General features: G+C 51.9%; 4 protein-coding genes across 4 annotated transcripts; 3 read left to right on the forward strand and 1 right to left on the reverse strand.

The window, feature by feature from the left end:
- Nucleotides 1–903: 903 nt before the first annotated feature.
- Nucleotides 904–1,729, forward strand: B0T26DRAFT_675993 (uncharacterized protein; the record flags this gene model as incomplete). Its single annotated transcript, XM_060439911.1, has 3 exons — nt 904–947; nt 1,095–1,164; nt 1,319–1,729. 3 exons carry the CDS (start codon nt 904–906, stop codon nt 1,727–1,729), a joined length of 525 nt encoding a protein of 174 aa, XP_060296512.1.
- A 1,019-nt stretch (nt 1,730–2,748) lies between these two features.
- Nucleotides 2,749–4,261, forward strand: B0T26DRAFT_302778 (uncharacterized protein). Its single transcript, XM_060434267.1, has 2 exons — nt 2,749–2,882; nt 3,507–4,261. The coding sequence occupies exons 1-2, from the start codon at nt 2,877–2,879 to the stop codon at nt 4,170–4,172; spliced, it is 672 nt and encodes a 223-aa protein (XP_060296513.1). The 5' UTR covers nt 2,749–2,876; the 3' UTR covers nt 4,173–4,261.
- Nucleotides 4,262–7,724: 3,463 nt separating this feature from the next.
- B0T26DRAFT_710705 (uncharacterized protein) lies at nt 7,725–8,814 on the reverse strand. The gene has a single exon (XM_060441991.1). The coding sequence runs from the start codon at nt 8,677–8,679 to the stop codon at nt 8,089–8,091; it is 591 nt and encodes a 196-aa protein (XP_060296514.1). The 5' UTR covers nt 8,680–8,814; the 3' UTR covers nt 7,725–8,088.
- A 504-nt stretch (nt 8,815–9,318) lies between these two features.
- Nucleotides 9,319–11,665, forward strand: B0T26DRAFT_802777 (uncharacterized protein). The gene is made up of 6 exons (XM_060447067.1): nt 9,319–9,795; nt 10,005–10,157; nt 10,274–10,378; nt 10,517–10,806; nt 10,878–11,413; nt 11,452–11,665. The coding sequence occupies exons 1-6, from the start codon at nt 9,513–9,515 to the stop codon at nt 11,561–11,563; spliced, it is 1,479 nt and encodes a 492-aa protein (XP_060296515.1). The 5' UTR covers nt 9,319–9,512; the 3' UTR covers nt 11,564–11,665.
- Nucleotides 11,666–12,534: the final 869 nt, after the last annotated feature.

The following is a 12,534-nucleotide window of genomic DNA, read 5'->3' on the forward strand; positions in this document are numbered from 1 at the left end:
ACTTTAATTTTCCCGACCGAACCTAAATTACTTTAACCTCGGAAGGTTGTTCGGCGCATCAAGCTATTAATTACGCCAGAAACTGGGGACATGTGAGCTCCACTGTGTCTCATGACGTAAGACTGCCGCCATTCAAGGGTAGTATTGAAGTTAGAAGAAGAATGATATTATAACGGAATAAAAATAAAAAAATGATGGCGGAACCCAAGCTCAAACCTGGGCCCTACTACTGAGCGAAGGGTCATCTTGAACGGTAACTCGTAACAGTTCCTTACCCGCTCGACCAGAGTGTATATGGTACGCCCGTATCTAATTTCAGCTACTTTACTGGAAGGAAAATGCGAAATCAGGGTAACGTTATGCCTACCTGTATTAGTACAGGTCGTAATTGAAACACCGCAACATCTTCCGGGTGCAGCACGTGCCCAGGCTTAGCGTCACCCAGCGGTCGAGCACAGACCACTGCTATGGACATACCAAAGCGCCTCAACGAGCTCTGCACGTGTCTAAACCGCCAGAGGCGCGACATACCGTGGGGCGCTTGCAAGCCATCTTCGAGCGCCAAAGGTCGTCTTGATGCCCCGCCACAGCCAGCACATGTGTCGCCAGTTCCGCTTTTTCCGTCTCCTAGGCGTCTCGACAATGGCGAACATACACCAGTTGCATCAACCTCGCCGCCCGAATATCTTTTCCGCGGAACAAACACACGACAAACCCTCCCGGTCACAGATGAGAGGGCCCGGTCACAGATGAGAGGGCCCGGTCACAGATGAGAGGGCGTTGAGCATATATCTGCGCGTCCTATTCCCGGGTTTGCTGTTTGCTAATTATGGTAGGTAATATTCTGCTTATAATAAGTGCTCGAGTCGTTGAGATAGATCGTCTAGATTCTTCATTTTAGCGATGGCAGGAAACTCGAACGACCTCATCTATACATCACTAGTAAGGTTAGCGTGCAATTGTCCACTTGATGCACTCGTCGAGGTAATACGGTATCTATTGGCTTAGTAAATCACCTCAGAGCCCACTGAGAGGGTGGGGTGACACATATAGGTCCGCGTATACCCCGCATCTTACCTGAACCTCATTTCCAGGCCACCTCTCATCCCTCCCTACTCACCTTTGTCGCAGCCAGACGCACTTTCTACTGTTCTGAATATCATAGTGAGTATGGCTCGCCACAACCACTTTTGTCCCTTGTGCATTTCAACCCATCCATCACTGACACCAACTTCCAACATCTATCTCGCATCTAGCTTTCGGGCAAAAGAGAAAATACAAACCAACTGCCATGAACGCAATTGGACCCGGGCTCCAGGCCGTACAGTACCGCGACGAGCGCGAGCTAGAGCTGATGCAGCTCAAGCGAGACCGCCAGATTGCCGAGGGGCAGCACCTAGTTCGCGAGGTCGAATTGGCCGAGGCGAAGCAGCAGCGCGAGACCCAGAAGCAGCGCGAAATCACGCGGAACCGCTACGAGTGGGCGAGGCACGAAAACGAGCTACGCCAGAAGCGCGAACGTGAGGCCGAGGACCGGAGACAGCAGCGCGCCGCAGACCGCCGCTCGAGCAAGGACCCGCAGGATGGGGAAGACATCTGTCCCTTGGACGATGATAACTTGAACCGCTTCCTCAACCCCCAGACCTCGCGCGACTACCCGCGCGACTATGTGTATAGCGAAAGAGACTTTTCTGCTCCTTCTTGCCGTGCGGGTCAGGAGGCTAAGTAAGATGTCGCCTGGATTTGAGCCACTCTGAGCCACCTTTCAAGCCGCAGTCGAATGTTCCGTCATTCAACGCATATCCCTTCAAACAATGCATATCACTTCTTTCCTTACTTTTCAGCCCTTTTTTGGACCTCCAAATGCCCTCTTTTCTCCCGTATTTCGTACGGCTGGCTCCCTTGCTGAACGGTGTTTCCTTTGTCCCTTTTCTTGAGTATAAGAAGGCTTTCTTCCGTGTATTGCTAGACCTGATTTTAACCAGACAATTCAATGCGCTGTCGACTTCGATCACGTGCAACAGTTATGAGCCCGGCCTAACCACCAAAAATCACTTCCGCCACAGCATTTCGGCACCTCATTTCCAAGCTCGTATTCTTAGCCAACAGGCCACTCTCAACACCTTTCAATCCTTTCAATCCTTCCTTCTTTTCTTCCTTCTTTCGATCAGTCAAACCAGCAATGGCTTCGTCAGCTACAGCGACAACTACCACCACCGTCTACAAGCCCATTCTGACACGCTCGTCAGAATGGCTCGCATGGTACACTGCTCTCAAGAAGGTCGCTGGCAACAGGAAACTCAGTGAAGCCGTTGACATCAACAACACTGACTGGCTCCCGCTCCCCGAAGTCATCTTCTACGACTACGAAGACTTCCTCGATCGTCGCTACCCTCAAGCCACACTGAGCACCGCTAAAGAAAAGCGTGACCTAGCCGATAACGCAACCACTCAGCAGACGCAAGCCTGGCGGTCCTTTGAGGCCCGACAAATTCGCGATGACAAGGCCTTTGAGAAGCAGGGAGTCTTGATTCGAGAGATCAAGGAATGGATTCGCTCCAGCACGGCCGCCACATACGCCAACGTCGCTGAGCCGGAAAGTACGATCCTGAAGGACATCGTCAAGAAGATTCACACCCTGGTTTCAATCTCTACGGGAGAAGAGATTGAAAGAGCCCGGGAGGCATACCGATCGGTCCTCAAGAAGCTAAGGAAGTCGTTATCACCCTTTAAGTGGCTGCTCTAGTAATAGGAAGCCTACAGCGAGGCCGTCAGGCTCAACATCGAAGAGATCAAAGGAACCCTAGCCCTCAAGGACTTCTTCAGGGCTGCAAGAGTGTGAGAAAAGGCAGGTACGCCGGACCAAGGTGGTCACAATGAAGGTAACAAGAAGGGCGAGCAATGACTGGTATTGGGGTAAGACTTCAACCTGGCCCTCGCAAAGGAAGGGGCTCGGGCCACTGTTTATATACATGCTCAGGGGCTCAGTCCTGCGTGTGCTTGTGAAAGCTTGTGGGAGTGTGGCGCCATAGTGTGGCTTCAGTGGCCTGGCCAGTTGGTGCTCTTTCCTTACAAGGAGCCTATGACGCCAACTGGAAGAGCACCGTGATGATGGAGATCGTGAAGGCTGAGATAACGGGCTCTACACAACAGGACCTGCCCTACTACGCCAATAAGTTCAGGCTCATCTGCGAAAACCAGTTAGAAAAGGCTACTACTTCCAACTGCTTTTCCTACCTTCCACGGCAAGCTAGAGGGCGATCGGCCAGCCTATATAAGAGTTGTCTCGAATGGTGGGCCTTTGTGAGGGTTTCAGAAACCCCAAAAGTATGTCTGAATACTGCGCATCTATTTCAGGATGCCGGTACGGATCCTGACTTACCGTCTGAAGTCTAGTCAACGCACCGAGTTCCTCGCCTCGACTTCGCAAAGTCCGAGAATTCCTAAAATGCGCCTCTTGCACCGCACGGGAGATGGAAACATCAGCTTGACTAACGATCTCATAGCTACGCGACGTCCCCGCATACGCAATTCTGTCCCATACTTGGGGTAGAGACGATGAAGAAGTTACGTTCAAGGATCTTCAGGAAAAGCCCGAGAAAGCGAAGCTGGAGGCAGGCTATCATAAGATCGAATTCTGCGGGAGGCAAGCTACTAGCAACGGACTGGGATACTTTTGGGTCGGCACTCGTTGCATTGACAAGTCCAACTATGCCGAACTTGTTGAAGCCATCATCTCGATATTTCGATGGGCCACCCGTGGATGGATACTTCAGAAACTGATAGCTGCCGACTCAGTCGAGTTCTTCTCGTCAGACGGCGGCAGGAGATCTCTAGAACAACAGCTCGTCAATATCACGGGAATCGCTCCTACAGTACTCCGAGGGGGAACCCCTCGACTCTTTCAGCGTCGAGGAACGAATGGCATGGGCCGAAAAACGGACAAAAAAGAGGAAGAAGATAAAACCTATTCTCGTATTGGCATCTTCAACATCTTTATATCACTAATATATTACGAGGGCGTGGAGCACGCATTGTACCGGCTCAACCAAAAGATAGAAACGGACGGGGGCATTAGCAGCTCCCAGTGCCCCCCAGCTGTTGAAGCATTGAAGTCGACGGTGGATTGTCGAAAATTAATACAGGACAAGGTCAAGAACAGACTCAACTAACCCGAACTCACAGACCGAGCGGGCGTAGGTCCCTTCTTTGCAAAGTTGACGTTGGCTGAGTATAATGAAAATCTTCGCTTGGTATGCTCAGCGTTACGAACTAATACTTCTAAGGATCTCCTGGGGAGTCTCAATCACCTGATCCAAGTGGAAGACACTTGAACACTTCGTTCCGAATTAGCGCATACCGCCTGAGGTGTTTCGTAGGGTTTCAGGGAGGCCCTTGAAGGCATCGAGGACAGGCTGGCAGCGATTCAGGGGTTCGGGGGCCGGGTAACAAAGGGGGTTATTCACACCCTTGCCCAATTTAATCCAGTGTGCTTTTTTACTTTTTACTTGGCCTGCCCACCTCATATAAGGTGGGCAGCTCGCCCTCCTCTTATCAGAGGGGCGGCTTCGCCCTTTACCTTCTTTTCTAGCCATTTCTTATTTATTTTTTTATTTTTTAGAAATCACGTCTTTTTACCACAAATTGAGATCCCCGGACTAGTGTACGTAGTAGTGCCTTTTTCTTCGTTATATCGACTATCTGGCTATGGAGTCCCATTTCTGTACTCTATAAGGCTCCCCTGCGGCTCGCCTTAGTGTTGTTTTTGGGTTTTTTGTATTGTGGTGCCTTGTCACCGCTTCGATATGGAGAACTTCCGGTAGGTATCCGGGATTACCTGTCTCCCTCAAGTAGTGCCGCCTTGCGTGTTTTCTAGGTTGCCTTCCAATCCCTCCGTGTCTTCCACGTTGGCTTCCGTGATGTCCGCGTCATCTTCCACGCTTTACTCGTTGTCTCGGATAGCCCGAAAAGGGTTGTCTATCAATAGTTTGCAGACGTACAGCTCCACTAGAGGCAAGCCAAAGTTACCGTAGTCATACTCGAATATATAGTTAATTTCTTCCACTGACAAGTCGTCACACTCGGCGCCCGATGGCGTGCTAATCCTGAATCTCCGATAGGATTTCTCCTGCAACGCGTCTAGGGCCTCTTCCCAGGTGCCAGTTCGCAATTCGAAGAGATGCATACCCAACGTGATCAACGTCGGCTGTATTCTCTTTAGGAAGATGCGAAGGTCGGACAGGTCGAGAGTAATGTTACGCATCTCAATGTTTGTAAGGTTCAGCCACGGGTGTGAGGTTAAGGCCGGGCCCATTAGGGCTAACCCCCAGCTATTTTCATTTTCACACAAGGAAAAGAATAGGTGTTCTAGATTTAGAGTATCCAAGTGAAACTTGAAAACCTGTTCCGAATCGTTCTTTGAGCCGCACTTGACTATTTGGAGTTGAAAGTCTCTCAGCTGCTGCATCGTGGACAAAACGCCCTCTCGGTACCTCGGGCGCGGTAGTAGGTGCCGAATATCGTTCAGAAACGATAAATTGATGACGATACTATGCAGCCGTATTCCGGTTTCGGGGATATAATGTAGTCTTGGGAATGAGCATGCAGGTGTCCACGTCGAGTCCCTGATCATCCGCATGCCCTTCCGTTGGTTGTAGCATATTATCATAGACTGCGCCGTGAAAATCTCCTCTATGACTGATGAACGAGCGTGATTCGAAAGGCAAATCGTCTATACTGTCAAATTGTAGGCTTCTTACCCGCGGCATCCTAGCCACAGCATAGCCAACACCTCGGGGGAGGACCGTGTACCATCTGATCGACTCTTGCACGTCGTAAAGTCTCTAGTACTTTTGATGTGTCGCTTCTAGAAATACTCGATTCTGCTCGTCGTCGCAAGAACCTGTTTCTCGGAATTGACGCCAGGCAGCGAGAGTTGTTCTGGCCTTTGTAACAAGCTCCAGCCATTGCTCCTCTGAAAAGATTCGCCTCTCACTAGGGCCGTCACCGTGCACCCAAGATTCCTTGAGTTCGAGTACACTTAATACCGTTTCGACTTCCTCGAGATGAAAATCAATCAACTCATTGATATCGTCGTTGAATCTCTGTTTGTAAGTATAGACTAAAGGACAACTCGGATGGCTTCGACGCCCTTACTAGACCTGGTGACCCAATAAGGAAATCGCCCTACAACGAAATCTCTGCCCCTGTCATCTAATTTCCCATCCTACAGCTTTAAAATACCATAACTTCATCAAATCAAGCCCAAATTGCTTCAAAATAGGCCATGTCGGACCGTCGCGAGCAGCTCATTGAAGCTGCAATATTTTCTGTTGAGCAGGGCGCTTCGCAGAAGGACGCTGCCAAGTTACATGGCATCCCTGCCTCGACCCTCTGTAAACGCATCCATGGCGCAGAAAATCGAGCAAAAAGTAACAGACGGAAAAAAATGTCTCCGATGCGCAGGAAAGCTTCCTAGCCGACTGTTACCTTAATGAGGAAGCTGTAGGGCGTGCGCCTAGCCGTCGTTAGGTCTAGAGATTCGCTCAGGCTATACTTGATGAGGCTGGCACGAAAAAGATGGTGGGCGAGCGATATGTGGATCGCTTCCTACGCCGCAACCCGGCGGTAAAAATGAAGAATTCGGCCTTGTCGGAATCCTCTCGCGTCAGAGGCTCTACTCGTGAGGCTTACGAAGACTTCTATAAGCGCCTGGACTTCCAGATCAAGGACAAAAAGGTCAAACCGGCCAACATCGCCAATACGGACGAGCACGGTATGTAGGAGCTTGAGACCCGAGCCGGAAAGGTCATCGGAAGCTCCCTAACGAACCGAACCTACCTATAAAGCTCTAATGTAACTGCCTGGGTCATAGTTATCGAATGCGGCACTGTAGGGGGTATTCGTTTAAAGCCCATAATTATATTTACCAGGGCCAGTCTTCAAGGGTAATACTTTCCCTATGACTTCAGCCTGGAAGCCGAACTCCCGGATTGGAAGTATGACTACTTAATAATAGGCTGGAGCAACGCCAAAATCGCTTCAAAATGGCTCAAGGAGGTCTACCTGATCCAAACAATGCCCCAAACGCCGGGCGAATAGCGTCTATTAATCCTTGACGAACATTCGAGCGATGTAGACGAAGAATTCATATTGACGGAATAGAGAAACAAGGTCCAGTTTGTCTTTCTGCCCTCATATACATCGCAAAAGTCCCAGCCTCTCGATCGCTCAGTCTTTTCACCTTTGAAGAACTATTTTAGGCAAAACACCAAGGCCCTCGCGGGCTTCACTTCGTCGGCGCCTATCAACAAGTAACGGTTCCTTTTTTGCTATAGAGATGCCTTGGCCCGGGGCATGAACGCCCGTAACATTATCTCGGGCTTTAGTAATACGGGGATCTGGCCGTACAACCCGGCCCGTATACTGGATGATCCCGAGGCGTTCGTCAACGAAGATGCCCTCCCGGCCAGGCCTTCAACGCCGCCGACGGCGGCCCCGAACGACGACGACAAGCTCCTCAAAACACCTCATGGTAGTCAGGACATTAAGAAGTACCAGGATAGTATTCGGAATGCCCTCAGTCCGGCTTACCGGCGTGTGAGGGCCTTATTTACCAAGGTAGGGAGGTCCCTGGATCTGAAGAATACGGAGATCGCGTCTTTGAAGGCACAAATTACGCATCTCACGACCGAATTAGAGGCTTTAAAGCCTCGCACGCGTAAGAGGGTATACGAAGATGGAAATGAGAAATTTGCAGGTATTCAGGACATTGACAACGCCCAAAAAGCCTGGCAGATGCCCCAAGCGAAAAAGACCGGCCCGGGCACCAAATCAGCCACATGCAGTCGAAGAAGCCCGGGAAATAATCGCCCGTGGGCTCGAGCGATACAGAGAGGCTGAAGAAGAGGATTGAGTACTTTTTGGCTAGTTATTTTCTGTAGAAGTGGATGATTTGCGCCCGTGGAGTGGGTGTGGGTATGGTGTGGGTCAATTTCGTTGATGGGCGATTTCGTTGTTGGGTCAGCTCTTCTAATAGTGGGGTGACGGGAAATTTCCCCCAGGCGCTCAAAAGACGAAGGCGTGAGTCTAAGGCGTATAAGACGAATGAGCATCGGGTCGCTGAGGCTGCAAAGACGCCGACAGGTCAGACGGCAGTTCCGAATATCCTCTGTACCGATATGCCATTCTGAGCACTCGTCGGGCTGGGAGCCGCGCAAAAGGTTGAGTACCAAGAGAAGAATCTCGTCGGGCATGTCTAGGATGTACAGGTTTCTTAAAAAACGGGCGCGAGAGTTTGTTGATCGAGTGGCGAAGAGCGTCTTGGGTTTCTCGAGGGCTGTGGCTCGAAACGTTTAGTCTGCTGAGCTCTTCGTCGATGCTGGTTTCGGACTCGAGGACAGCGTTTCGGCCGGCGTGGGACCACCAATCTCTGAAGCTCTCCCAAATCTCTCGTTCACGACGAGACGGCCGATTGTTCCCTGTTTGGAAGTAAATCGCTTTGGTAGCCATCCAGCGCTCGCGATCACGTTCCAGCCCCGCAAGCTCTTCGTTTGCAGCCCGGAGGCCGTCGTAAGCCTTCTTGAGAGTTGCGCGATCTTCGGTGTTGGCCACCATTTGCACGTGTCGGTGCAATCCAAACCCCCCTTGGCAGAGAGGAGGCGTTTCTGCGTCGGCCATATCGACATCAGCAATTTTTCTTGTTTTTGTTGATGTTGTTGTCTGGTGACGGTGTGTGTGCCTGATTGACGCGACAGTGGTTGTGGGGTATTGAAAAACTGTCGATAGAACGGGTTGTCTTTTCTAAGTTCCCAGGCCGAAGGCCTGAGGTACGAATGCTGGATCAATCTCCCCTGGCGGGGCTTTCAGTATGCTTCCGGGCTGAGAGGAGAGCTCTACTTTGTGCCTAATTAGCTCCAAGGCCGGGGAATGGAAAAACATTAGTGCAGTGATTTTGACTAGGGGTTTTTAACCTTTAGTAGGGTGGGTTGGCGGGACCTCAGGCCCCGGGCGAAGTGGACCCCATTGCCGAAGTCTTCATCTGAAGAATTCGATATATAGATTAAAGTTGGTCACGAAAAAAGCCAATACCCGGCGGAAGCACGAAGCACAAGTCCAACACCAAAGGTTCTCGGATCCGGCTACAACTAGCGCATCACATACCGGCCGCTCCGCTCCACACACCCGAACTCCACACACCCGAACTCTGAACGGCCCGGAACCTTCAAGGTTCGGCATAACCATAGATTTACGACCCGATGACACGTACACCGAGAAGACTCACGCCGTGCCGTAGTGTCAAATTCCGTCTCTTTCCATAGATAATTCTCTCACTGAATCTAACGAAGCGTTGTAGGCAAAAGAGCACATGTTTTGCACGCGGACACAGTGACGGGATATTTGCCTGGAATGGAGAACAGGGCAAATAAAGAACTAACCCAAATTTGTAACTGTGTGTCGTTGCGCCATCAGCAAAACAGGGTCCAGCTAGATAGGATTTTCTAGAACACGGGATGGGATGTATTACTCCGGATTACTGGAACGGCAACGGCGACAAGAAAACCAACATTTTGCGCCAGTCGTTGCTCTTCATCTGCCAGACGGGCCGTCACGGCCCGCAGAACGGTTTCCGCCTCTGTGTCGTCCACCGGGGGTATTGCATTGAGTCGCCGACAAAGGTTGAAGGCACGCCCGAGGACGATGTTGATCGCCTAGAAAAGCCAATTGCGCAGGTTGTGGTGCTGGGACAGGCGCCGATTCTTAGCGACAGCGAGGGCGAGGAAGAGGACCAGGAGGGTACTACTAATTAAGGTGTGATCGGGGGCGATGATTTCGTTAACCCTTCCCGATCCCTGCCAAATTTCACAAGATCGTGCACGACGAGTTCTGAAGAGCCAGGAGGAAACAAAAGATGTTTTGTCCGCTACGGTGTTTGAAGGTGATTGATGGTGCGGCTGATCATTGTTCTGGCGGTCTTCTCTGAGATATTGCCTCGAACTTGACAGTCAGTTTGATGTCGCAATTTGCTTCGCATACATACCGGTGCCTTGTCTTCTTGGACCAGGCCCATACCAGAGGAACAGACCTGCGGCTTCCAGACTCGTACCGCCCTGCTGTGACGCTGGGTGCTGGCGTCACCAAAGACACTCTCGCCCAAGGTTAGCTTACTCCTGATTTCCAAAGACTCTTCTTGTGTGGTGGCTGACGTAATTCTTACTCTTTTAGCTTGCATGCGAATGCGGAAACCAGTCCGTGACTTTCTGCGTGTCGACAGAAATACAGACTAGGATCCGCAAGCTGCGAGGTCTCGGCAGCGAACGACCGCTTCAGGTGGCCGACGTCCTGACCTGGTCTATATCGGAGACATTGGCCGAGATAGGTCGAAGCGGACCGCTCTGGGCAGCCTAGGGATGCCGCCACCAGTACTGGGAGGCGATGTGGGACAGGGTCAGGGAAACTGGGCACTTCACAGCCGTGGATGTGGATGCGCACCTGGAGGACGAAGCTTAGTCTCTAGATCGGCGTTATCGGCCGCGTATTGCCGAGACCGGCCGAGCCGGGCCTTCTGTTTTCGTCTCCAGGCTCGAATCAATGCCGGAGGTGGACTCTCGTCTAGCAGAGATTAAGAAGAAGACCCCACAGAAATGCGAGGAATTCCGACCTGGGATGACGGAATCATGGGCTGGCAGTCTCCAAGAGGAGCAGGAGCGCGAACTAGCCCCCGAGATCGAGGAGGAGCGGCAAATCGAGCGCCCGGCTCCTCGAAAGGCGGCTTGCCACCGTCTCCACGAAGACGTCGTCCTATTCGTCCGTACCGGGCGCACCCCGCCCGACAGCAGAGCATTCATGCCTGCGTTCACGGCGATGCAAGATTCCAGCGCAGCAGAATATACCTCTCACCCGCCGGCTTTCCCAGCGACGAGCAGGATCTGCTCGTTACGGCCGATTTCGCGCGAACCGTTGTCAACAGCGACGGCCAAGCGGTCTGTTCCGACACGTACCAGCGCCCTGTCCAGTGGATTCTCACGAGCCATGTTGACGACGACGACGACGACGACAACGATGACAACAGCCTTCGCTACGGGATGCGCATGGTCGTTGTCAGCCAATGGGAGGCAGACCAGCTCAAGTCCTGCATCGCGAACACCGACGGTGCCGAGGCCTGCGCGGTGGCGCTGCACGCCTATCTCCCCCAGCCAAGCCTGACATTCCCTTCCCTGGACGACCTCCGCGCGTACACTGTCCCTCCGCTCCACCCCCAGGGCTGGGCAGCTTCGCCCGAGCTAATAATGCAGCTCAACCTGTTCGCAGGCCAGCTCTGCCTTGCATCATACAGCGAGTACGTCAGGCTCTGCCGCTTCTTGGGGCTTGCGTACACTCTGAACACGGGGGGCATGGACATCGCCGCAGACAGGTTCGTGGAAGCCGTCCTGGTGAATACGAGGAATGCAGTTTTAGTGCCAGTCCAGTTGCGTTTCTGAACGCGCTCTACAAAAGGATTCGCCGCGACTGTGTCGGAATTGAGAAGACGCACATGGGTTTTCTGATCATCGCTTGCTGGTAAGATGTAGATGAACACACATGGAGAATTGCATGGTCAAGGCAGTTGGTACTCCGTACGATAGCTTCAATTAGCAGGGCTAGTCATAGGCTCAGAATGACAAACCAACTACTTGATAGGCAAAGTTGTGAGAATTTGAGGTGTGACAACCACTTCTGGGCCTATTGGACGTGCGATTCACAGGATTGCCTGGCACTGCCACCACCACTTGACCTTGCTGCCTTTATTACGCCGACATGGCCTAAAAACTGCAGTTTGACAGTCAAAACCGATTCGCGTCACAATATAGTTCTAGATGAAGGCCGCCTGAAACCGACTTGATATCCTCTTCGCGGCCAGCCTCGCCGCGGGGCGACGCTGCGGTTTGCTTGTGCGAAGCATAAAGCAGCTGAAGGCAGGCGAAACCGGCGTGTACGGCCTGGATTAGCGCAGACGGCGGAATAGTCGCCACAGCGAGGCTGCAAATGTTGGTAGCCACGGCCTGTGGAACTATCTGTTGGCCCTAGCTGATCCGTATCATGCAGGGCAGCAACGGACGAGAACTGGGCCGCAAAAAGAGGTGGGAGAAAATCCCAACTGGCGCGTGTGCCGGGGGTGGCAACCGGTGTACAAAGACCCCCAACATATTTCATACATTCTTGCGTACCCCAGAATAGCCCCACGATAAAGCACTTTAGGCGAATACCACTGCATTACATGTATTACAACAAATCCCCCATTGGTTCGGCGAATCGCAGCGTACCTACCGCCACAGTCGTTGGCCCATTCATTATCGAAATAACTGGCTCCCGACGGAGTCTTCCGAGAAGAACCACCAGGTTTAGTGTCGGAGGCGCAAGTTCAAAGGTTCGATGCCATGTGGGTGGGCTTGTTGGGAGCAAATTGTGTTATGGAAAAGGAACTTGAAAGGAAAGGAAGGTGGAGCGTGGAATGGGCAGAGTGTGGTCACGCCTGTGGGCACCTTTCAAGTGAAA

Source organism: Lasiosphaeria miniovina, assembly GCF_030549165.1.
Source record: "Lasiosphaeria miniovina strain SMH2392-1A chromosome Unknown B0T26scaffold_4, whole genome shotgun sequence".
In the NCBI taxonomy this organism is placed as follows: Eukaryota; Fungi; Ascomycota; class Sordariomycetes; order Sordariales; family Lasiosphaeriaceae; genus Lasiosphaeria; species Lasiosphaeria miniovina.